The 24,463-nt window shown below is 39.8% G+C and overlaps 1 protein-coding gene across 4 annotated transcripts in view; it reads right to left on the bottom strand.

Annotated features, from left to right (window-relative positions):
* Positions 1-24,463, bottom strand: part of LOC108422724 (EMAP like 4) — an 87,363-nt gene that overhangs the window by 8,965 nt on the left and 53,935 nt on the right. For 2 of the 4 annotated variants that reach the window (XM_017690629.2, XM_017690626.2), the window contains exons 3-20: positions 21,003-21,135; positions 19,964-20,161; positions 17,140-17,283; positions 16,998-17,023; positions 16,795-16,827; positions 15,284-15,407; positions 14,850-14,999; positions 13,829-13,898; positions 13,270-13,380; positions 11,447-11,542; positions 10,816-10,950; positions 9,781-9,916; positions 7,253-7,404; positions 6,801-6,926; positions 5,757-5,888; positions 4,446-4,513; positions 4,250-4,338; positions 4,031-4,128 (exon numbers count right to left, since the gene is read on the bottom strand). In XM_017690629.2, the coding sequence (XP_017546118.1) occupies positions 4,031-4,128; positions 4,250-4,338; positions 4,446-4,513; positions 5,757-5,888; positions 6,801-6,926; positions 7,253-7,404; positions 9,781-9,916; positions 10,816-10,950; positions 11,447-11,542; positions 13,270-13,380; positions 13,829-13,898; positions 14,850-14,999; positions 15,284-15,407; positions 16,795-16,827; positions 16,998-17,023; positions 17,140-17,283; positions 19,964-20,161; positions 21,003-21,135 (2,021 nt within the window). The remainder of the gene's footprint in view (positions 1-4,030; positions 4,129-4,249; positions 4,339-4,445; positions 4,514-5,756; positions 5,889-6,800; positions 6,927-7,252; positions 7,405-9,780; positions 9,917-10,815; positions 10,951-11,446; positions 11,543-13,269; positions 13,381-13,828; positions 13,899-14,849; positions 15,000-15,283; positions 15,408-16,794; positions 16,828-16,997; positions 17,024-17,139; positions 17,284-19,963; positions 20,162-21,002; positions 21,136-24,463) is intronic. The other 2 variants (XM_017690628.2, XM_017690631.2) reach the window with 2 other exon arrangements.

The following is a 24,463-nucleotide window of genomic DNA, read 5'->3' as shown; positions in this document are numbered from 1 at the left end:
GTCGTTACAGCTCACCCACATAATACAGAAGGAATCAAGTGTCAAGAGAGTCCTTGATAAAGCAAGGTCAGTGGTAAAGCTCTTTCTCAAGTCTTCCATTGCAACACAAAGGCTACTGGACGAATGTGGCCTCATTGTTGTAAATGACTGCCCCACATGCTGGTCAAGCACATTCAACATGATTTCACAACTCCTCAAAGTGAAAGACTCAGTCTGCCAAATTGCAAACAACATGGGATGGATGGGACAGCTTGCTACCTAGTAAGTGGCAAAAGTTAAAGTCATTGCATGAACTACTGCTGCCTTTTGCAGAACATACTCAAACCCTTCAGAGTGACTCCATGTCCCTGATGGTCCCTGCACTCTCTGATCTGCTCAACCACCTTTCTAACTTTAAAGAGAATGCTAGCAATCGAGACCATGCCACTCTTGCAATGAAAATGAAAGGAAGTATGAACCAGCGTTTTGCATGGATATTGGATCCAACCGATGAAAAGTTCTCACCACTTGTAGCAGCTGCCTGCTTTGTCAACCTTACTGTGTGTAAAACCCTTGTTGATGTGGCTGATGAAAATATACAGGAACTACTCAAACAGGCAGAGAAGTATGTGATCCAGTTCACACAGCCACATTCATAACATGAGGATCATTCCAAAGATGATGGAAAGGAGAACAGGAAGCTACCAGAGGAACCAGAAGCAGCACCATCCACATCAAAGCAGCCAATCTTCAGGTTTCTTTCAAAATGCCACACAAAGTCTATAAAGAGGATCTCCACAAGCAGCATAAGGCAGCAGATCAGAAAGAATAAGGAATAACTCTCACAACCCATCACTTGTGACACAGGAATAGACTTTTGGCTGGAAAAAAGTGACACTTTTTATCACAGCCTAAAACCTTTGGCATTAGACTTATTGGCTATGCCAGCTTTGCAAGCTTTTGCAGAGAGGGTATTTAGTGTTACAGGTGACCTCACCAGAGGCCGGCGCAATAGAGCAAGGGTAACATTAGCACAAAGTGCTTTCCTTAAAACGAATAGAACCAAATAAGCCTTTTGTACTCTGTGGCCACATCGATAGCCCTTGGATAGCAAAAATAGGCAACTACTTGCAAGACACTTGAGTGATATTTACCGCCATTGCTGAGAGAGCAGATTTTAGTTCCATTTACTAATGGAGCTGTAGGTCAGCTGTTACTGTTTTGAAGTTAAAGATGCTGAAATACAATGGATGCACAGTTTGGTACTGACAGGCTTTGAGACTTTAGGGTTTTATTTTATTAAACTTTTTTTTAAATATTTTGTTTAAGGCAATGATGGCATTATAGGTCATTATTATTTTTTTTGTATGTGTTTAAGAGTTTCAGCTGCAATATTTAACTGTAAACACTGAATTACTTAATTAATTTAATATTTGAGTTTTCTTAAAATTCAGGGAGAGCAGGCCTGATGGCATTATAGCTTATGCACTTTCTTTTTGAATGTTTTTGAGAATTTCAGCTGTTAAAGTAATTAACCTGTGAATACTAAATTATTAATACATTAGCTGTTATATGTTTGGTGTTTATTTTTGCACTAATGGCACTGCTGCTTTTATGGTACCCAGTTTTATAAAGAATGTAATATGCAATTTCTTATGAACAATGCACATATTTTTCAGGCAGAGCAGGCCTACTCGTCATTAATATAATTGTTATTGTTATGCTCAATAAGCAAGGTCAGGCAAATAAAGATGTTGTTGTTTGTTACATCTGTTTGTGTGTGTATTGGTCTTTCAAACATTAATAATATTCCATTACTGGTTAATAAATGTTTCATTTTGTGTAAGTGTATACAACGACTTAAATAATTCAAGGGAACTGAAGGAAAATCATTTACATTTTAAACCCTTTATATTTTAGTCGACTGAATCGACTGTACATTTAGTCAACTATATTCTTATAATTAGTCAACTAAAACTAAAAACAATTCAGATGACTAAATTATGACTAAAACTAAATGACATTTTAGTCAAAGGATTAGGACTAAAACAATCAAAATTTGCTGTCAAAATGAACACTGCTATAAAATAATTATAAAAGGAACTTTTTCCCCCCACTGTCTTTGCCTTCTTGGCACTGTTGCTCCAATAATCTGGGCAAGGCTGCCATCTCTCTTCACAGAAAACAATGGGAAGTGCTCAGCTGCAATGTAATGCATCACTGATCACATTTTCAAATTGTCAAAAACTGAAAAATGAGAAAAAAAAAAATGGAGACACAAGGTTTTCTTCCAACAACAGCGATATGTAGACGCACACACATATGCATGCACACAAACACACATACAGAGGAATTTCTGTAACATTTTGCCAAGCCTGGGGCCAGACACTCCACAGCTGCTGGACTCACGTTCTCACACAAACACAAACATGCATGCATGCATTCCTTCATATACACAAACACAGGGAGCACTATCATCAAACTGGACATATGCAAAAATGTAAGCAGAGCTCTACTACATATACTAATTCAATTCAGCAGAAACAAAAGAGCTAGGTGTTCCACAAAGAATAACGCTGTGACACTTCAACCCCCCCCAGACCTCCATTCTATGCACATACTCTCCCTTTCTCCCCCTCTGAGACAACACATTTTATTATGCAGCTGTGCATTCCGTTTCCAGTCCCCTGCATACGTAAACTGTACGTGCAGCTGGATGTGTGTACATAGCTGCTGCTTTGCCTGTCTGTTCATGCTGTACTTCTTTTAAACATTTGATCAGTATCTGCTCTTGTGTGCGCACAGTGAAAGCAGGATACAGAGACACAGGCCACAGCCATCTGCCAGAGTTAATAAATCCACAGACCGCCATCGCCACATCGTCTCTCTCTTCCCTGTGCTGTGGCTCATGTACTGCTTCCTTTTTGTCTCGTGCGAGTATGTTGTGTCCTCCAACTAGATCACCGGAGGTTTTCAACTCTCTCAATGAGTCAGATACATGCACAACCACATCCGAGTATAGACTATGAGACACGTGGAACGAGGCAGATAGACATGTCTATCAGATTATGAAAATAACCATAATCTGATTGTCAGCCTTTTTGCTGGTAACCTCATCGGTCATCAGTCATGGCAACTCTCGTTGACCAAAAAAGACACAGACTCAGACAGAGAGATTAACAGAGAGAAAGAGAGACAGAGTCATTGTGAGCTGAAAAGGCTGGCAGGAAGAGGGGAAAAGAAAACAGGCTGAACAGAGGTGGGATTCATAGCACCTCATATGTTCCAGCCCAGTGAGACCTGCAACAGGTCACAGCCGGTTCAGCGTCACACTCCATAAACACTCACCTCTCCTCTGTCTCTGCTGACCTCTCCACTTTAGAGACAAGAACACTTATATTTCACTGCTTCAGAGACCTCTAACCATGACTCTAATATATGGCCTAGATCAGACTCAGATATGACTAATGGTACGTGTCTGCAAGTTCAGTAGATTTCTACTCTTTGCAAATGAGCCTGGCTACCACATTGCTTATAGCCAATCACGTAGGGTAGACTGGTCTTTGTCACAATTTGCAAGCAGAAAACTTTCTCTGAAGGCAAAAAGGAGAAAGAATGCCTCTATTTCTCTTATTTGAATCCATGAGAGTTTAACACAATAATAAAAATCACAGTTGACTGTGAAGATTTGGAAAGAAGACTTTTGACTGGATAAAGCTGACATCAGACAGAACTCTAACTTTACATGCTAAGGTAGCTAGCTTGTTAGGGAGATGGAGTGAGCCAATTCTGTAGCTTGTGTGGCACCAGAAAGGCACAAAAAAGTTTACATTTACTTTCATTGGTCCTTCATCAGACATACACAAACTACATGCACATAAACGTTAGATGTTACGATACCTGAAAAGGAAACTGAACACAAGCTCTAAATCATAACAGTCATCACACTGCTTTCATTTAAGAGCTGATAAAGACTGATAACTTAAGCATTCCTCTGTACATTCACTCATGCACAGAAGCACACACGAAGAGCCATTAGTGAGAAACTCACAGTGCATTTCCCGTATCTGCTGTACTTGCGTCCTTTATCAGACACTGTGTAGAGGTAAATGAAGTTATCGTGTGATCCCACTGCCAGGAGTGTGCCATCTGGGAGAGATGGTGAGAAATGAGAGAGAGAGAGTAAGAAGGGGGTTTTGAACGTTTGAGTTTCAACTAGTGTGTGTAGAGTCTCAAGGACGGAGAAATAAACATAAACTCTCTCACTCACCTATAGTATAGCGCATTACTGACAGCTGCTCATTCCCATCTGTGTGGATGGCCACCAGGTCCCTAGTCTCAGCGTCCAGAGCATACCACCTGCACACACACAGAGAGGGCTCTTGCTGAAATTGGATGAACCATAAGCAAATTATTTTATACTACAGGCCTGTGGCATGAAAAGGGAATGCAGGACAGTGACTTACTTCCCTGAGTGAGTACCAATGGCAACCACAGCACCACTAGGATGGAAGTCCGCACAGTGACCATGCTCCTATGAGAGATGACATAAATAAATAAATACATACATAAACAATCAACCCATTATTATTATCAGCATTATGATTATCAATCAATACTACACTGGCAGTCAAGAAGACCTGCTCACATGCATGAACTGCATGTCACACATCGACTGTTAGCATCTGTTTTTGATACATTTATCCTGTCTGTCCACAACAAATGACTAATATTCCAGCAAGTTGGCACACATGTGAAATCCATGCACAATATAAAAACCCATTGAAATCTTGCTGGGAAATGTGTAGAGAAGAAAAATCTATGAATGTGTAAGAAGAGGTTCCTTTAAATCAGTTTAAAAAAAACTTTGTGAATATATGACAAAGCAGGGTTGTCTTCAAGACTACAAGAGCTACAATATACTGATAAACACTTTAAAATGTTGTGTTTTTTATGTTGCCTTCAATTTTTGGTGTGTTTGTGATCAGTACACAAAAAATCTACAAGGAATTTCTTTCGACAGCTTAGTGTTTATCAGCATTTTGTAGGTCCTCTTAATCTCACCATCATAATTTAACACTACCACCAATACTGGGGCTGCATGATGAATCATATTTTTGTCACTATCATGATAGAAGTTTCTGCAGTAAATACATCATTACCATTTGCAATGATGAAACTGATCAAATTACATAATACAGACAGCCTCAGAGAAATCACCATCATTACACTGCCGGCTATTAACCATTAGGCTAAACGTGAAATTACACAACATAAACACACAGACACACACACACACAGACACACACACACACAGACACACACACACAGACACCTCAGAAACTACTGCATCAACCATGAGGACAGTTCTCACACCCAGTTTTAAGTGTGTGAGGCAGTAATAGCTTGTGTCACAACAAACATGCATTACTATAAAGAGCTTTTAGGAAACGAAATATAGATTTATTGTTCTTGTATTACTACATAAAGAAAAAAAAAACTTTTTTTTTGGAAGCCTATACAGAAAAGGCTGTTGAGGCAATGCCTCCCGATTCTCAGCATTTCAGTGCGCAAAAACTGCTTGCATTTCTCAGGTAAGAAGCTGTTAATATTTAAGTTCTTTTTATTTGGCACAATAACAAATGCTGCTTCTGTAATTCCTTGTTTTGCTATTTGCTTAAAGGAGAGGGTAGTTAAATTTCTTTTTACAACCCCCCAGCCCCCCCAAAACACGCCCATGTTTTTGTATATGTATAAGGAAGCGCATAGCTTCTTACATCCAGAAGTCTGGTCCATTCCAGAGAGTGGTCCACTGCGTTCCACAGACACACTTGCCTGTCCTGGGCACAGGTGAGGAACAGGTCCTTGAATGGGTGAGTGGCCAGACCCCAGAGTTCATCTGTGTGACCCTGTGGGGCAAACAGGGTGACAATACTGATATGATATCTATGTCTGTGTTGTTATTCAGAGGGCATGAGTAAAGTCTGTGAGTGAAGAAACAAGGCCCATTATGACACCATTAAATGTAAATACTAAATGGATGGCTCATGTAACTTCAAGGTGTTGTGAGGCTACATTAAATGAGAGGGAGTGAAAATAATAACATGTATACACTTATACACACTTAAAGCAAGTCCTTGTGTAGAACAGGAAGGGGCAGTAGCAAGAGTTGGCTAGTGTTGAAAGAGTGCGTGGAATGCTTTCTGCAGTCTGTTTATACTAGGACAGAAGGCTGGAAAAAATCTGCATCAGTTAAAGGCTGGCCAGAGTGCTCTGGAAAATCACAGCCCAACTGCTGCACTCAGCTTCTGTCCGGATATGATGCAACTAGTGTTGCTGCTGATTCATAGCCTTCTAGCAGTGTTCACCATCGAAAATGTGATATACTGGCAAGTGAAAGCACCTTAAATATAGGCAATGTATCTAACATACCTCAATATGACACTGTTGTGATATTTAGGTTATTTAACTTGTCTATACTTTTTACTTCTATAAAGTTATCCTATCAGGTCAAATGATCTTACTCCACTGATCTTTTTACATCAAGTTCTACAGGTTTGCCAAAATAAGCAATAGTGCAGAGAGATTATTTCACTTGAATTACTTAAGTAAAAGTCTAGAAATCTGTAATACTCATATAACATCAAAATGAGAAATATCAGATATTATGCCCACAATAAAGATGTTTTAATTTGCTAAGATTATTTTTTTTCCCTACAGTCCACACTTTGCTAAATGTGCCTTCTTTTAGTCTAAACTCATAGAGCCTATATCCACTGTGTTGCAGTCTGTATGATCTGTATGAGAGAGAAATGTCCTACCTGTACTTCTACTTGAAACCCATCATTGAATGTTCCCCTCAGGATGAAGTTACGTGATGTGCCCACTAGGAACTGCTCCCCCTTCCCTTCAGCCACGGCTCGGATGGTACCATACTGATCGGGAACCTAGAAGAGAATGATGAGAATCAACAATCATAAGGAATGGAGACTGCATTTGTTCCTGCTTGCAGTCCAGCTATTTGTTTTTAAAACTAAATCCAGAATGAAAAAGAGCAGAAGGCTGTTCACTTGTAGACGTTTTATAGTGTTGTGGGTGTGGGCACGTCAGTGTGTTTGAGATAACACAGACGTCTTTAAAAATCACAGAATCCTTTCTCAAAGCTGAAGACGTTAATTTGCTTTGCCAGCAACTTAGTGTGGGGTGTGTTGCCAATCCCTCAGTTTATGAATTACTGTTGCGCTCGTGCATGAGTGGGGGTCTAATAGCCCACCTCTATGTCTCTCTCTGGGTTGAGGTCATGGTCCCACAGGATGATCTTGTGGTCTTTGCCTCCTCCAGTCAGCAGTGTGCCATTTCTCATTTGACACAGCGTGAACACACTGCCGTCATGGGCCTTAATTTGACGAGTTATCTGAAATGCTCCTAAGGGAAGCAGGGACAAGAAGTCGGGAAGAGAGGGGGAGAGAGAGAAAAAGAATATATAATCAGTCCGTCTTAGGTAGAACTGTTTCTAGTTTCAGTCTGACAAGAAAAGAAAAAAAAAAAAAAAAAAAAAAAAAAAATCAACAGCATAGTGTGTTGTGAGAGACAAATTCATCTGGTAACACCATAAGTACACACCATTGTCTACTGAGGAAATGGTAAATGGTACTGGTGAGGGAGATGAGAGGCAGATGAAATGCAGTCTGACAATGAGAAAAGCAGCTTGCACAGAGAGAAATCAGAGAAGGCGTGCAGAAAAAAACGGAAAGAAAACACAAAAGAAAGATGGAGACGGCTCAGACGGTGATTTCTGGGAAGAGAATACCACAAATACTTTTCATGGCTAATGTGGTTTGGCACCGACATGCACTTTGCTCTTAGTGTTGCCAGTGGGGATCTGTAAGGGGGTAGAGAGGGAGCGTAGGGATGTCTGTGTGCGAGTCTGTGTCTGAGTGAAACTCTGCAAGTCTGCATTCTCAACATTCTTCCCAATTATCACTCCTTCTATATAATAATAATAATAATAATAATAATAATAATAATAATAATGAAGCTTCAGCCGGTAGCATATAATCAAAGCAAGAGAACGACCTAGCAATGCCATCCACTCTGTCAACACACATCAAATACATACAAACACACATAAAAAAAAGTAAAGTAGACTGTCGGGTCTTCCAGAACACTCGACACAGACAAAGCACAGAGAAAAGCCCCTTGAAGTGATTGAATAACTGCTGTTTGCTGCTTATTCAATATGGAGTACAGATGCAACCAGCACAATTTGCATAGGCGCACATAAGCATAGACACATGCATGCAGGATGTATTTTCTGTGTGTTACATCTTTTACAATAGTCCTTAACACATTTACATAACATTTCCAATATTCCTCATATAATTAAATAAGTTCCTTAACATAATTCCCAACCAGCACAGAGTTAGTCATTGCCTTAACAGCACAACAGGGGTGAAGCCGCAGGGGACTGAAGGGAACTAGACTTCCTCACTTGGAAGCCAGGCCTCCCAGATTTCAAGCTGCTCAAAAAGTGCTCCAATGCCAATAAAAATATAAAATGTAATGTGTCTTGCCCTCTCATGTACAATAAACCAAAAGGAGTTCTTGCATACTCATGACTTTATTTCATTTTTAACAAATAAAATAAACAAATGCCAAAGCTCTCCTTTCATTGTCACCTAAATGGCCAATGCCACCACATCAATGTTTATAAGGCTGCATTATACACAGTTGCTGCTCTACAACAAATCTGTAATAAGACAACAAATAATTTTTTTTTCCCTCAAAGCCAGCACATAAACAGAGCATTACCCTACTGAAGTGTTTCTGCAGATTGTGGGAACTTGCTGAGCTGAGATAGCTCTAAGCATAGGCTACTACCTACTTAGATAATGAGATAAGTAGTAAAGTCGAACTCAGTAAAGCATACAAAGTTTAATACTGCAAAAAAAAAAAAACTATCTACCCCAGACATCTTCACTTAGTGCTGCAAAAGGTATGCTGTTGTGGCATGTTGTTACAGTAACTAAACAGTTAAATGCAAGGTCAGCAGTTGTGTGCTGTGTTTAAATTTATGTTTTATTTCCTCCTGATTATGGTAGCTGCAATGAAATAGGCTAAGGTATAATAATAATTTTACTAGAGCAATGTCAGTGGGTCATTCAAAGTTGGCCACTCTGCAACCAGAATCTACCTAAAATGAAATTCCGGCTATGCCACACACACACACACACACACACACACACACACACACACACACACACACACACACACACACACGTTAAACAGTGAGCAGATGCAACTGAAAGTTTTTAACTGGAGTGCATCTGGTCATGTTTGCTGTGATGCTAATGCTAAAACATTAATTCAGTATTCCATGACCGAGAATGCAGGTTGCACTCTTGTCCTGTAGGAGGCACTGCTCTAAAGGATACTACGGCTTGCAGTGCAGGGGGTAAATAATTGATAAATGGTTAAGACCTGGCAGCAGGCTTCACACCAACTCTGACGATCCACTTCCACAGCATGCCACTAAAAACTATTACTAGAGAGAAAAGATCTGCCAGCAAACTCAGACAATCACATGCTAAGGTAAACAACTTGATTCTTCAGTTTTTCTATTCCTCATATTTCTCAGACAAAGGTTACCGCATGAGAAAACTGGCAGAATCACAACATGACTAAAGGGGTGTGTGTAAGTGTGAAAGAGAGAAAGAATAAAGTGTGGGCGAGGAGGAAAGAATAAAAAAAAGAATGAGGGAGAGCAAGAAAAGAGAGAGACAGAGAAAGAAATAGTTCTACCTTTGGGTCCTTTGCCTGGGGCCGGTTCCACTGTGCTGCGGGTCCAGATCAGCAGGACGCCTCCCGAGTCTCCAGTCAGGATGTCTCCATTATTAAGGAAGGCCAAACACTGGACGAACTTGGGCTTCTCATATTTCTAACACACACAGTCAGCACAGGGTCAGAATGTACTTACTGCATCTGGGTTCATCAACCAGATGGACAGGAAGCTGTGGGATATTTAGGTGATAAGCACGCTAACACCTGAACCACCAATTATCTAAGCATTTATTAAACTGAAAAGAACCTTCACATTCATGCCCAGTTGCAAATAGGCCAGTGCCCTGTGACTCTTAACTGAGGGACCATAGTAACAGTTCCTAGTGACAGTAAATACCAATTTTCTTTTATAATTTAGCTAAGCAGTTACGGACACCATAGCATTAGACAGTAAAAGTCAGTGACATATGTTCATTATTAATAGATTACTTACAGTTTCATGGCCAAACTGACAATAATATACTGCAACCAAACTTTTACTGAACTGTGCTCTTATGTTTTATTTGACATAGGACATAAGACTTCTTATCTTTGGAAGTATACCACTCAATGCTTCTGGGCACATCATCAGTGATATTCTTAGAGGTACCAGCAGTGGTACTTGCAGAGATAAGAATAATGCACCACTTTTTCTTCCAATACACCATGCAGAGCAAAGTGATGGTGTTTGAATTGAGGCTTATTCTTTGGCTAATAAAAGGCAAAACAAAGGAACCATACCCCTACACTCTCCTGCTGGACCTCAGTTTAACCATTTACCACAGCTCTTCTCCACACAACAATCCAAATTAGAAGCTTCTGTTGCCAGTGCAGGCAAATGTCTGCAAAGGTCTCAGTTTTTATGTATGTTCACTGCAAACTCCATGTCCACCCTAACATACAATCATGTGCAAGTCCATTCTTGTGGAACTGATAAAGTTCCTCTATAAGTGGATGAGTCACAAGTGCACGAGTGGATGAGTGTACGTGCATGGGTGTGGGTGCGTGTGTACTGACCCCAAAGATGCCCTGCTTGCGAGCCAGAGAGTTGCCACTCCATGTCCAGAAAAAGATATGTGATTTGCCACAGGTGACAATGGTGTTGGCGTCTGTGGGGTGAAACTCAACTGCTAAGACCACTTCATTGGTTGTCTAAGAGAGTGAGAGAGAGAATGAGAATATATAAGAGAGAGAGAGAGAGAGAGAGAGAGAGAGAGAGAGAGAGAGAGAGAGAGAGAGAGAGAGAGAGAGAGAGAGAGAGAGAGACAGACAGACAGACAGACAGACAGACAGACAGACAGACAGACATACATGACACACAACACTGAACAGAATGGGCTGAACATGAAACGGGTGGGACCAGGGCAAAGAAGGAAGGAAGAAACTAATTTAAATTAATGTAGGAGTCAGGGAAAAAGGTTATATTGATGTCATATAGCAACCTGAGAGAAGCAGAATAACCAGGACAACAACAGGCACATACAGATGGGAAGGAAAAAAAAAAAAAACACTGGAAAGAGGTGGTTAGTGGGGCAAGGAGGGATAACAGACAGTGAGTGTTTCCAAAATCTGTGTGTGAAAGGGGAAGGATAAATATGAGAAATTGTTTATGGGTGCTGACTAATACACAGAGTATATGGCATCATACCTTAATTTCAGCGATTTTCGACTTCTTCTGCCAGTCCCACACAGTCAGCATGTGCTCATTGGAGTCGTCAATCACGCTGAGGTGGGTGCCAGAGTCCTGAACACGGGCAAAAACACACAACAGGAACAATTTAGCATTGGACTTGATTTCTGCTCCCCTAACTGCTCCAAACATCTGCTTAAAACCAGACTCATGAAAACCCACATCCTTTTGACTGTCTGGAATGTTTGAAATGTCCACACGTATCAACATTTTCATTAACATTTTGTGAGTCACCACTGTACAGATGTTAAGTCGGTGACTGATAGTGTTTTACAGATACACTGTAAAAAAAATCTAAACATGGCTCAATATGTGAATGATAAATGAGACAGGTAGATCTCAAATACAAGATAAAAAAAAACTAGACTTTAAAGTTTGTTGAGAAACTTTATGCTAGTTTGCCAAGGGCAATTACATGAGTTTAGACACAACACATGAATTGCCATGCTTGACTACAAAATGTACTCCTGTATGAAATGTAGATGTGTCTTTATTGTATCAATACAAGAATGTTTCTACCAATTTTTTTTTGCTGTAGCTAGAAAATTCAAGCAAAAGCAAAATCACTCCTTTTTTTCCAGATGACAAGAAGAACGTAAGTATTCAGGATTTGATAGATAAATACTTTTTGTATGAAATGCTTTGCTGTCTTGGTCAACCCCTGATTCTTGGTCACAGATTTGGTGGCTACAGCTTGAAAAAAACTACTTTGAGATGAAGAAAAAAAAAGAATGGATTAAGGGAGGGTGTAAAGCAATAAATCAGTGAATATATCTTAAACCTAATAGTACAGAAAACTGAAAAAGTAAGACTAATATAAAAGACTGAATTAAATCAACAAGAAAACTCCACTGAGCAAAAGATACCTTAAAAATATCAAACCTAAAGACTAAAGTCAAATGTTAAAAAAGTAAATAAAGGCTGTCCTGTGGAACTGTGGAAGAACTTGAGGTGCTATACCATGTCATGTTAATGTTCAAGCAATCTAGCTGTAGATGATCTCAGTAAGCAATACATCACACTTACAGACAAGGAGATTTCAATTGGTTTAGTAATTTTGAAATATTTACCATAAAAAATGAAAAATGCACAGATCAGTGAATCTGTGACTTAACTGGAAATGAAATAGTATGAATATTTCCATTCATGATATCTGTGGGCAAATATATCATAATTTCAAAATAATCTTTAATATATAAAAAAAATATTTTAAAAGCACTAATATTCATTAAAACTTTTCACAACATGGACGTCTTTGCCAATAAACGTCAAAAATACAAAAGCTGTATTATGAGCTTTCTTCTGAGTTTTGGCTAACAGTGAAAATGAATCATTTTGTTTTTGGGTAGTTACATAAATGTGAATTTATGTAACTACACAGTCACTGGCAGTGAACTTTAACATCCTGCAAAGTCTAATTCATACAATATGTCCAAGGTTGATCAATCTTATCAATACTGTATATTTCTAAGCTTGATGCTTTCTCTATCTGTGTCCTGGCTGTGAACCAGAAGCAGGAATGGGGCTAAAAAAAAAAAAACGATATGAGGAACGTTAATATCTGGCTGATTAGACTCTCTATGGGGCATTTTACACCTCTACGCTATCAGCACACCATGACCCACTGGTGTAATTTAAACACATAAACAGGTCTAGACCAAAAGAGAACCACAACACCAGAAGCAAGTGTAGAACTCAAACCTGCTCTTCTCAAATTGCTCATGTTTAATTTCTTGGAGTTCAAGAAACAGCGAATGAGGGGATGATGAACAAACACTCACAGCTTTAGAGAAAGCGAGGGATCCCACTCCTCTCTCAAAGGTACCCAGGCCAATGACCTGCAGGGTGTTCAGAGTGACAGAGTCCCACACTCTTACATGAGGCTGCAGAGGCTAGGGGGAGGGAGGGAAGGAAAGGGAGAGAAAGTGTGTGAGAGAGATGGGGGAGGGGGAGTGAGAGAGGGAGAGGGAGGGAGGGGTGTTGGCATTAATCATGGTCAGATCCAGGTTTTCAGTTTCAAGCAAAGATTACATAGAACTGCAACTGCATGTTTTCACTGTATTGTGTTAGAAATATGAGAAGGAAAGAGATAGATATATTGAAATCTAAAAGCACTGATCCTATGGTCCTGCCATGTGAAAAGGACACAAAACAACACAAGGAAGTATGTAAAAAAAAGCACAGCTCACTTGAGAATACTCCAACAATAAACAGATGTAATCAAATATACCAATATGAACAATGCATATATTGTTCCAGACTGAATTTTGATACAGAGAATGCAGCTTTGTGGGGTTTCTGTATGCATGTGGTTGTGTGTACTGTATGTGTATCCGTTACCCTGCCATCCTTGTCCACTCCTGCAATCTGTCCTGTGGCAATACGTATCTTATCTGGATGAACAGCAAGACTGGTAGAGACAAGAACAGAGAACATTTAATAAGACTTTATAAGACTAATAAGATTTTGACACTTCACAGGAGGACTAAGCTTGATGACTAAATACAATCATCAGCATGATGGATATCCACACGTGATCTTTCAAGAATGTTGAATTATAGTCAGTTGTTCAGCTTGGTGGATTTAACATAGCTGTAGACCACCCACTGGGTAGGTTGTCAGTAGGACGTCCAACAAACATTTCCTTATCATCAACATCTGCACTGAGGACAAGAAGAGACCATTGTTAGAGTACTACTATCACAACAGCTTGTGTTTTTGATGGCAGCCATTTCCATCTTCTGCTGTTCAAGCCATCAAAGGCTGGGAAAAGGAAAATGCAATCTGATTACTTACGTATTATGTTCCACCATGATTGCCTGTGTGTTTGCATTTATGGATGCGTGCGTGCATAAGAACTTGTTGATACCCGAAGAGACCTGACTATTCCCCTCAGGTTCAAAGATTATTTCTCAAATAACTGTTAGGCTCAGGTTGGGTTCCAATTTCAGGTTTGGGCGTTTCACAGCCCATAGTCTTCTTGAACAAATACTGGCTTGCATTTACACTGCTTTTACTCTTCTTCCTGACTTTTATTATTCTAGATCATTTTGGCACTGACTGATGCATTTGTTAAAATGGAATCTAACTTAACTTTGGACACCTGCAATACATTTTATTTATTTTGTTTAGTGATGATTTGATGACCACGGCATTAATGACAATTTAACACTGTCACTAAGCCAGCTTATTACCAATGAGGCGTTTAGTTCAGTCTCCACTTGATGGTAGACAAGTACAGGTCAGGTCAGGCTGGATTTAAGACTTCTTGCTATGGGTCCGGTCAGGTTCAGAAAGACTTTTGTGGGTTTCCATAAAAAAATAAGGCCTTCTTAAAGCTCTAGTGTGAGTGAGATCTCACCATTTGACACAATCAGTGTGTCCTAAGTAATGCCGCTGTGTCCGCTCATCATAGTTGAATAGTACAACCACTGAGGCAATGAAGTACACTATCTCCCCTGTAGGCAACAGATAAACATTTGCTCTGCAGTCTCGCCCCCTATAGCCATATCTGTCCTACTGACTCAAGGAAAACAGGACCACTTGGCAATGCAGTAAGAGAAAGCACTGTGAAATGCCACTGTAAGCTTCAACTTCTAACAGGCTTTAATTTAGTTTCTAATCCGTATTTTTACAACACTACTGCTACTACACTACTGTTTTTACCAAATTATTTGGTCACTACTATGAAACTAATATGTACGTTACAGAGTTAAAATGAGGATTTTTAGCCACTGCAGATTAAGAGGTTAACAGAGACAACTGCAAAACAGCAGAAGCTTCTAGAAAGGATACACCCACTCCAGTTTGAGCCTCTCTGAGGGAAGCTCGGTTCGGACATCTTCATAGTTCTCTACATCAGATGGGATGAACATGGTGATGGGACGTCCTCGCATAAACATTTTGATATAGTCACCCTCTGTAGAGAGGTCAGAGATGAGAGGTTAAGGTGGCCGTTACATTATTCAGATGATAAATTTGCGTTAATATAATCACTTACATATTGGTAACAGGATCAGTTACCTTGGACCAAAATAACCAAATAAAACACATACTTACATTGAATTAATTGGACACAATGAACACTGTTTTACTTAGGACAGTGCTCTAAATACCTCCTGAGCACAACATTCATAAGCTTTAAATGCTTTTTTCCCCAATCTTAAAAGGGTAACAGTGTTTTAAAAAGACTCTAAATGAAACTCTTGAGGAAATTAGTTAAGTTCACATACCCTTAACTCATTCTAAAATCCTAGCAACTCAAGAGACAAGAGAAATTTAGTGCCGTGCAGACGGGCAAAAGCAGTGGGTTGGACGCGTAAACTAGGCTGGGAATAAAGAGACAGGAAAGCAGAAGCATGAGGAGAGAAAAATGAAATGACAGCCTAGAGGTAGGAGGAGCAGTGAGATTGTGTGAGCTCAAGGGTGTTTTATGGTTCTCTCTTCTCTCTCATTTCTTTCTATTCTGTAAACTTTCTTCTTTTTAGGCTGTAATTGTGCATGCACGCTGATAAAAAATAAACAGTCTTTCCCTCAAATTGGTGTTCCCATCTTTTAAAAGCCATTTAAATGAGCAAAGGTCTCTGACCTACCAAACTAATACTTACAAAATGTATTTGTAAGCATACCAGCATGTGTTAATTGAGTCATGTCCCAGAAGGCCCTTGTGAGGAACTTCTGTCAGACATCTGACAAAGGCCTTGCATGTAGGCCAAAATGCCATGCTTTCAACCTAGTAATGTTAAGTGTTGCACCTTTTACAAAAGAACTTTTTCTGAATTTCAGTAAGACCTCTCCTATAGTTGGTCAGAAAACTTTTTCTTCAACTTGTTGACTTAGTCTGAGGGTAAAGTTGCACTAGCAGTGCTGTCCTTTGACTGCCACATTCCACTATCAAGGAGCTTTCACTGGCTAAACTATTTTACATCAGATGCCCAAATGCATTATTTTAAGGACATGCACATAGGATGGGAGTGTTTTCCCTTACCCTATAACCTAGAAGGACATCCACTTACAATCAGTTTACCAAAAAAATGATGGGGAGGCAGAGAAACTGTACTGAACCATGTCAGTATGGAAAGAAAGCAAAAGGAGGGAGGCTCGTTGATCTTTCTCTTTGATCAACGTGTTATTAGGGGAGGCCATTACATGTTTATATAATTTTCAATTATATTAAGCCATGCCAGAAAAGCAAACTTAATAAGGAATCTAAGTAAGAAGTGCATGTAGTTCAGCCAGAAGCGAGAGACGGTGAGCATGTGCTCATTTTGACGGCTGCCTTTGCCCTGCAGGGTGGGGGAGCTTACCTTGACTGTTTTTCTCACGAGTTGACATTTTGGCTGGTTATGGGACAGAAATAACAATTCTCAAAACAAACACAGGATGATACAGATGAGGAAGAAAACAGCTATAATGATTTGACAACCACAAGACTGACAACAGTAATTATAAGACAGGTAGGGCCAGGGAGGTGGGGTTGGTGCTAATGTAAGAAAGAAAACATATTTACCTTGGCTGATAACTGGATCTCTGTGTCTGAGAAAACAAAAAGAAAAACATTTCAGAAGAGGCTTTTTTATGAAAGCCAAGCAGTTTTCTGAATCTGGGACAGCCAGAAAGGAAGGGACAAAGAGTACTCATATATTACTAACTTCTCTGCATTCTTCACAACTTTGGCCAGCAGTTTGGAGGTGGAGGCAGCTTTGACCAGCTTGTTTCTGCTTTCCTCCCCGCTCTCCCATGTGCTGCTCTGAGAACGCTCTATTCCTCCACCCCGCTTCGCACTGTGGCCCCTGCTGATGAGGCACGGAGAACAAAAAAACATGTTAGTCTTCCCTTTACAGAAAAAAAAAACCCAAGAGGAAGGAGAAACTCTAAAGTACTGAACACAGGTCAAGCAGATGAAGGAAAAGCGTTATAATTAAATGGAGAGGCATGGTGAGACTGGAGGCATGCTCTCTTTTAACCCGCATAAAAATCTAGCCCTATCTGAATGACTAAATAACTCTGAGCTTAATTTATATAATTCACTAAATTCAGACTGCAGATTACATCAAATTAATTCCTCCATATGCACATGCCTCTCCAGCTCTTTGGTTAATCACAAACCTGAAAAAGGCAGAATAAAGCAAAACCATGCCTTCATCATGAAAGGCACAGTGATGAGTATACACATCCTTCAAGAACTGGTCCGTGCATGCAGTAGGCCAGGCTCAAAAGAGAAAGCACCCCCACTTAGTTGTTAGTACACACGCTGGTCAGCTGAAAACCCCAGCCCCAGTCATTTAATACGATAAAACAGGAAAAAAAAGCACACAGAAGAGTCAAAGGGACAAGACAGTAAAAGCACAAATAAGTAGCTGAGAGAAGAAAGAGGTAAAACGGTACAGAAAAAAAGGAATAAAGGAATAAGGAGGACAGCAATCCTCATGTGGAGCTGTGTGTAAGGAGAAATTGTTAATAGCATGAAACAACGTTGCATGCTGGATCACCCCAAGACTGATCTCCATCCAATACATCTACACATTAAGAGTGGATAATTTGCACGTACAATAAATGATTCATGGTCTATTCACTGAATGATCACTGTTCTTGATAGGAAATGCTTTCCTTTGCACACTTTCGTAGGGTAATCATGCTCTGAGGGCTTGCAGTCCTGGCTTTGTTAATTTCAACATTTTTCTTATATTCAAGAGACTACCTTGCACCCATACTTTAATGTTTACTATGAAGTATAATAACATTGCTACAGAAATTATCTAAATTTAAATATGTACTGACAGAATAGAGGTATTGGATTGATATTGATTTAACAGATTCAAATGCACTTCTTTCACTGAATATTAAAAGTAAAAAAATAGCTTTTCAATACTATTCAATTTTATTTGTATACCACAGCAAAGTGAAAACATTTTATTCTGAATATTAAGCTGAGTAGTGGCAGAGTTTTCATTTGCATGTAAGCATAGCTGTTTGGAAGGATTCAGTAAAAGCATGATGGGCGATTCTCTTACACACATGCAAGGCACACACACACGCACTCACACAAACACCCACAGAGAGTCCACTAATGGTCCACAGCAGGGCATATCATACAAACACCCCCTACCCTATTAACCCTGGGCAATAAGGGAGCAGAAGAGGAATTGTTTCAAGTCCAGCAGAGCAGACGTGCTTCCCAGTCACACAAATGACTTTAAAAAAAAAAATCTCTTGACAGATGAACACTAGTGAGAGAACCCACTTTGTTCCTTAGAAGCCTTTTACATTATAATCACACTTAGAATGTTAATGAAAATGCTAGTCACCACTGGAAGATCACCTGCCAGCTGCTCACTCTGAGACTATTAAAACTACAAAACAAACCTCCACTCAACAGTTCTTTTTCTAGTGCATTAACAACAGTTGGATGGAAACTAATCAGTGTTTGATAATGGCTGAAACAAATCATAACACAAAGACTTTTAAGTCCGCACAGCCAGTATGTGGTGTTCTGTGGTGTTCCAGCACTACCCTGAAACCAATTAGCCATGTAACGACCATCCATTTACAGTAGTGGGAGTGGAGCGCTCATCATCTATGTCCCCACACTAACGCAATTGTTTGCAGATGCTTTGCATGGCTAATTCTCCTGGCCATGGCTGGGCCTTGACCGATAATTTTCTCTTCACACAGCCTAATGACCATGGCTCAAGTTTTAAGGAAAAGGCTAAATGGTTTGGTATGCCTCTTAAAGTAATTGGATTGGACGGGTTGCATGGCTAATACGAATATCTCAGCAAACCGCCTCTGTGCTGAAACGATTACTTATGGTGTCAAAGCACACTTGAGCTAATGGGTAAGCCGGATTGCTCGCTACAGGTAGGGGCATGTTACAACCTCACAATATATCAGGATGCCTAATCCACGGTAACGGATTAGGGCAGCAGGGACATCTGCTTTTCATTACTTCTCCTTCGTTATGTGGACAGATCCAAACTGACCAGAGTTGGTATGAGATTTATGCTAAAGTGGCACTCAAATCCACAAATTCTAGACCTGCAGCAAAGGTCAGATTGAGTAAACTGAGAGCATGATGTGGCTCTGCTGCTCTTTAAAGACTTAAGTACGTTTTGTGAAATCATTTGACAGTGCATAAAACTTGTTTTATTTAGTAGGAGCATTATCCTTATAGCTCACTGATCTTCTCCTGTGGCTCAGATCTTCATTAGTGTAAAACTGATGGAACCTACAGAGAGAACTATATTGGGCATTAGCTCTAATCTGACAAATTATGAAGTGCAGTGTCTTTGTTTGAGAAGGTTTGGACTTCAAGTAGATGATTTCATTGTAGCAAAGTAACTTAATATGGGTGTGCGCAAATGAGATGATACTGATATGGGAAGCATGCCAGTTCTGCCCTTTAGCCACAGGTAAAGTGCGTTGTGAGAATTTTGCGGCTTGCTGCAGAAACATTGCATGGATGTTGGGAGGAACCTTTTGGCTGGGGAGGGCCCTTTGCTCTCCAGTGCTGGTCTCTGAGGCTGTAGGGGGTGTGGGGAAGGGGGGTGGCTGGGGGGGGAAGGTGCCTGGGGAGTGCTGGGTGTTGAAGGGGGTTTATCGTTAGCTTGTGGTGGCTCTTCCTTCTCCTTGATCCCCTCCATCGGAGGCTTGTCTTTTTTCTTCTCTCCACCACTGCAAAACAGCAATCCATCAACCAGGGACAGAGCAGGCCATGGGATAGAAATGGTCATGTTGAAGTCAAATGGAAAAACACTGATACATTTTACAGAAATAATGCATAACTCAGACTGAGGAAAGAAAACTGCAAATGCTCAACAGATATGCACAAGCACTTCATCTTTGGCATACGTCACAGTGGGTACAGCAAAGCAGTGGCCAACACTGTGACAAAAAGGAAGAACCTGTCAAAAGAGGACTTCCAGGTCAATGTCTTACAAGTCAGCTGACCAAATTTATTGTAGTTGTGTTCATTGGCAGTGATCAGGGAACTGGCCCAATTTCAGCAAACACGAATGACAAATATCTTCAATAACTCTACAAACAAGGAAGTCTTGCTTTTGATCCAAGAGTTTATACATGTTGACAGGCACTAAATACCAATCAAACTGGGCTGTCAAACCCCAGAGACAGCTATGAGCTTTGTAAGCAAGAGAGATTTTTCACCGAATCACTGTAAGCTGTGAAATAAATCTTTAGCAGCCTTGATGCGCTCACTGACATCCAGGGTAATACAGTAATTAGCTATGGTAGTTAGGTCTTGGTCAATAAGCGGATACAAGACTGTAACACTGAATAATTCTGTATGTGTTAGTGAAGCAAATTTTGGCAAATTCTTTCGCCCAGTAACCAACCGTCATTAGTCCACGATTAGTCAGTCAATAGTTTGGTCAAAAATGGCTGTTGCACTCCAATAGTGTGTATTGTGTTATAGGAGCAAGTGTTGTGCAAAGTGCTCGATTTGATTTTGCTTGCTTTGTGGTTTTGTGTATGCATGTGAGTGAGTATGTGTTACCTCTTGGCTGCGGAGGACAGTGTCTCTTTCCTGGCTACGGAGACCGTGGAACTGTCTCTGTGGGACTTACGGCTGCTGGAGCTGCCGTTAGCAATACAGGACATGGAGAAGGCCTCACGCAGTGGGGTCTGACCTGCAGAACAAATCCAGGGCCAGTGAGTGTTTCTCTCTCATTACAGTAACTAAAGTGACAGTTATGAGAGTTCCATTATTATTCATGGTGATGCAGTGAAGGTGCTAGAGAGATTTCTAATGGCTATTGTTACAGGCTTATCTCTCTGCAGATGCTTTAGCTGAACTTAATCATATATTGGCCATCAAATCATTTTTCATTAGGCATGACTTCATCCAGTGTTGTTTGATGGATACTGATGAAACAGGAGAAGTCAGCAGAGAACAACCAAAAAAAAAAAGGAGGATAAATGAGGACAGTGATTGTAATGTGATTTACAGTGGAGATGAGGATGGCAGATAGGAGGAGGGGAGGTCGAGAACGAAGGCAGAATAAACGGTAGCTTAATGAGGACAGGATGTAGAGAAGGTAATTGGATCAAAGAGGAAGGGATTAGGCTAGACAAGTTTGGCTACTTAAGTAGAGCCCTACCACTCCTTAAAGAAAAACAACATGATAGCTAATATGCAAAGAAAACAGAAAAGTCAACTCAGACGTTAATAAGGAATACCCACCTAGAGCACACATATGGTCCAGATCGGGATAGACTCCAATCATAACCAACTAATAGATATGGATATACATTTAGCATTAGACATCTAAGTGATGTGGCAAGGAGCTAACCCTGGTATATGAAATCAACTTCAGCATCTCAAAACAGTCATAAATAGCTCCTGCTTTCATGAGACTGTACATGAAAAGTTCAGTGAAAAGACATAAAGGTCTTAAGACATTGACCAAATTAAGCATTTACAAAATGTTGTCCACACAAATTAGCATACACCTAAAAAAAGAATATGTATACATTTAGATTCAAAATTTGTAAATTAAATGTCTAAATCTGCTGAGGGCAAACAGAGGTCTTAAGTCAATGCTATCAACTTGGTTGATAGGTGGGTAGCAATTGTTGATATGTGGGTAGCAGTGTTATTGGGGTGGGTAGCAATCAGTACCAATCTCAACATTAGCACTGAACTACTCCATTCATACAGTACATTAGTTCGGGTCTTGGTCCTAAGGGTATTTTTATGTTACATTAATCTCATACAATATGGTAAAATTAGAAATGTAATCAGTAACTCTGCACAGTAATATTAGATGGACAAGAATTATACATGATTCCAGATGCAGAACTTGCAATTAAATCTTCAACAGAAAAGAATGGTGTAGGTACTAGAGTACCCACAGTATTGAGTATGGAAATTTAGCCATTTCAATCATTATCTGCATTGATAATAACGGAGACTCTCTGTTAGCATTACCATACTATTTAAGCACTAACGAGAGCACCTAACATAACACCCTTAAACTTTGATGTTGTTGCAGCAGTTTGCATCAGCCAGACTATTTAAAACTCACTCTTAGTGATGTGCATCTGTAAAGATCTGACTTAACTGTGCTTGACATTGGCAAAGACGTTATAAAGGAAGAGACGTAACTAAGCTGAAACATGAATAGGACAGCGTGTGATGCTCGACATGGTATCTGTTTGTGGAGAGTGTCCTGCCATTCAATAAAAAGAGCCAATCAGCTAACTGGTTAAGCCCCTACTGCATAAAGCCCCCCTCACTGTTGAGATCTTCACAAAAGCAGTAACCAGACTGTGATAAATAAAGGTGCTGTGCAGGTGCATTTTTCATTCATCAAGGTACAAACAATGTAAACGTTCCCTCAAAAATTACAACAGAGGGTTTATGGTCCAATTGTGCACCTTTAATACATTATTCCAGGTGGAAAGCATATATTTTTCATAACCTAATGTTTTAAAACAGAACTGTAAAACAAAAGGCCTGGAGACAAGACAGGGTGTGGGGTCAGTACATAAAAATATAATTTCAATGGATTATGGTACAATTATGTGCCATGACTAAAGGTACTTAGATGTACCCTTGAGGGTACCACCCCAGTGACAAGAGGGGTACTGCTCCACTTGCAGTTTCATAACTTTTTTTCTGTGAGTGCAGGACATCCTGAAAAACATGATTTTATGCATTATTTGAACGAAACACTACAAACCATTTATGAGGTTTATCATGCTTTCAGATTGTCATATTTTACAAGTGATTTATTTTGAGGCTCAAAGAGATAGGAAACTAGTTTTATGACTTGAACTAACTGCCCAGCGCCATTGCCAAGATGGTCACGGAGCGAACAGAGTTTCCTATAAGGACTTTGGCATTGGTCTGCGCATTGCGTTCTTGCATATTGTTTCCTTTGTAGTATGGCAGTGACCTGTCTAATCATTGTATAACTGTGGTCTGTAACCTTGTGAAGTAGGCTTGATTAATTACTTCTTCCTGCGAGGATGTATCTGTGTCTCTGTCTTTGTGTGTGCGTGTATGTTGGGCAGGGGGCTGATCTGATGTCAGTGCCACATGGCTCAGTTTAAATGCTCAATTAGCTCCCAACAAAAACACGAACAACATGTGGCTGGCCTCATCAGACGGCAATGTGCATCTGTGTGTGGGGGGATATGCGGGGGGTACAATACTGTTTCTCCATTGAACAATGGGATCCCTGAATGGTAATTTCTTCAGCTTATGCCCATGTTGTGTTTATTGCAAGTCATTACTGAAATGCATCAAAATATGAGTGTGAACTACTAATTTAACAGCAATTCATCAGTCATTCAGAAAGTTTGTAAATTGGATTAAGCCTCGGATGTACTACATGAATTTAAGAACAGATTATAATTACAGTTATACCGATTATAAAAATACTGAGTATTTCACAATTTCATACTAGTTTCCACAATTTGTTGGGGTATGACTGAAATAACTAAATGACTTGGGATCATTACATAACTTTTAAGCAGCAGTGAGAATCATGGACAGTACAGACTCAGCTAGAGCTGAGAATCAGTTCCAAAATCAGGGTAAAAGTTGTTTAACATTTACATATTAAATTTAAAAAAAAAAAACAAAAACAAATTTATTAAAGAAAAGGCTGATAACACTCATTTACTTGTTATAAAAGTGTCATAGATGAATCTTAAGTCTATTTTTGACATTTTCTAAGAGTAGTGACACTGACAAGCATCTTCACAATACTGTTCACAGATTTTGTCATAACCCCTTCCCCAAAACCATTACATTTCAGAAATAAGTGACATTAGCCTAACTAATGCAGCTTCACACTTCACACAGCTGCCCAACAACATTTTATATCATTTCTGGTCACTAGCAGGTATACAGGCACGAACCTTTACCTCAGATTATTTTCTGTCATTTCTGTTGTATTATGTAAAGTTGTGAGCAGTGAGGATTTAGCACAAAAAGAAGGAGAAAAG

Source organism: Pygocentrus nattereri, chromosome 5, assembly GCF_015220715.1.
Source record: "Pygocentrus nattereri isolate fPygNat1 chromosome 5, fPygNat1.pri, whole genome shotgun sequence".
Lineage (NCBI taxonomy): Eukaryota > Metazoa > Chordata > Actinopteri > Characiformes > Serrasalmidae > Pygocentrus > Pygocentrus nattereri.
The sequence above is the reverse complement of the archived record's forward strand: the minus strand, read 5'-3'. Positions and strand labels throughout refer to the sequence as shown.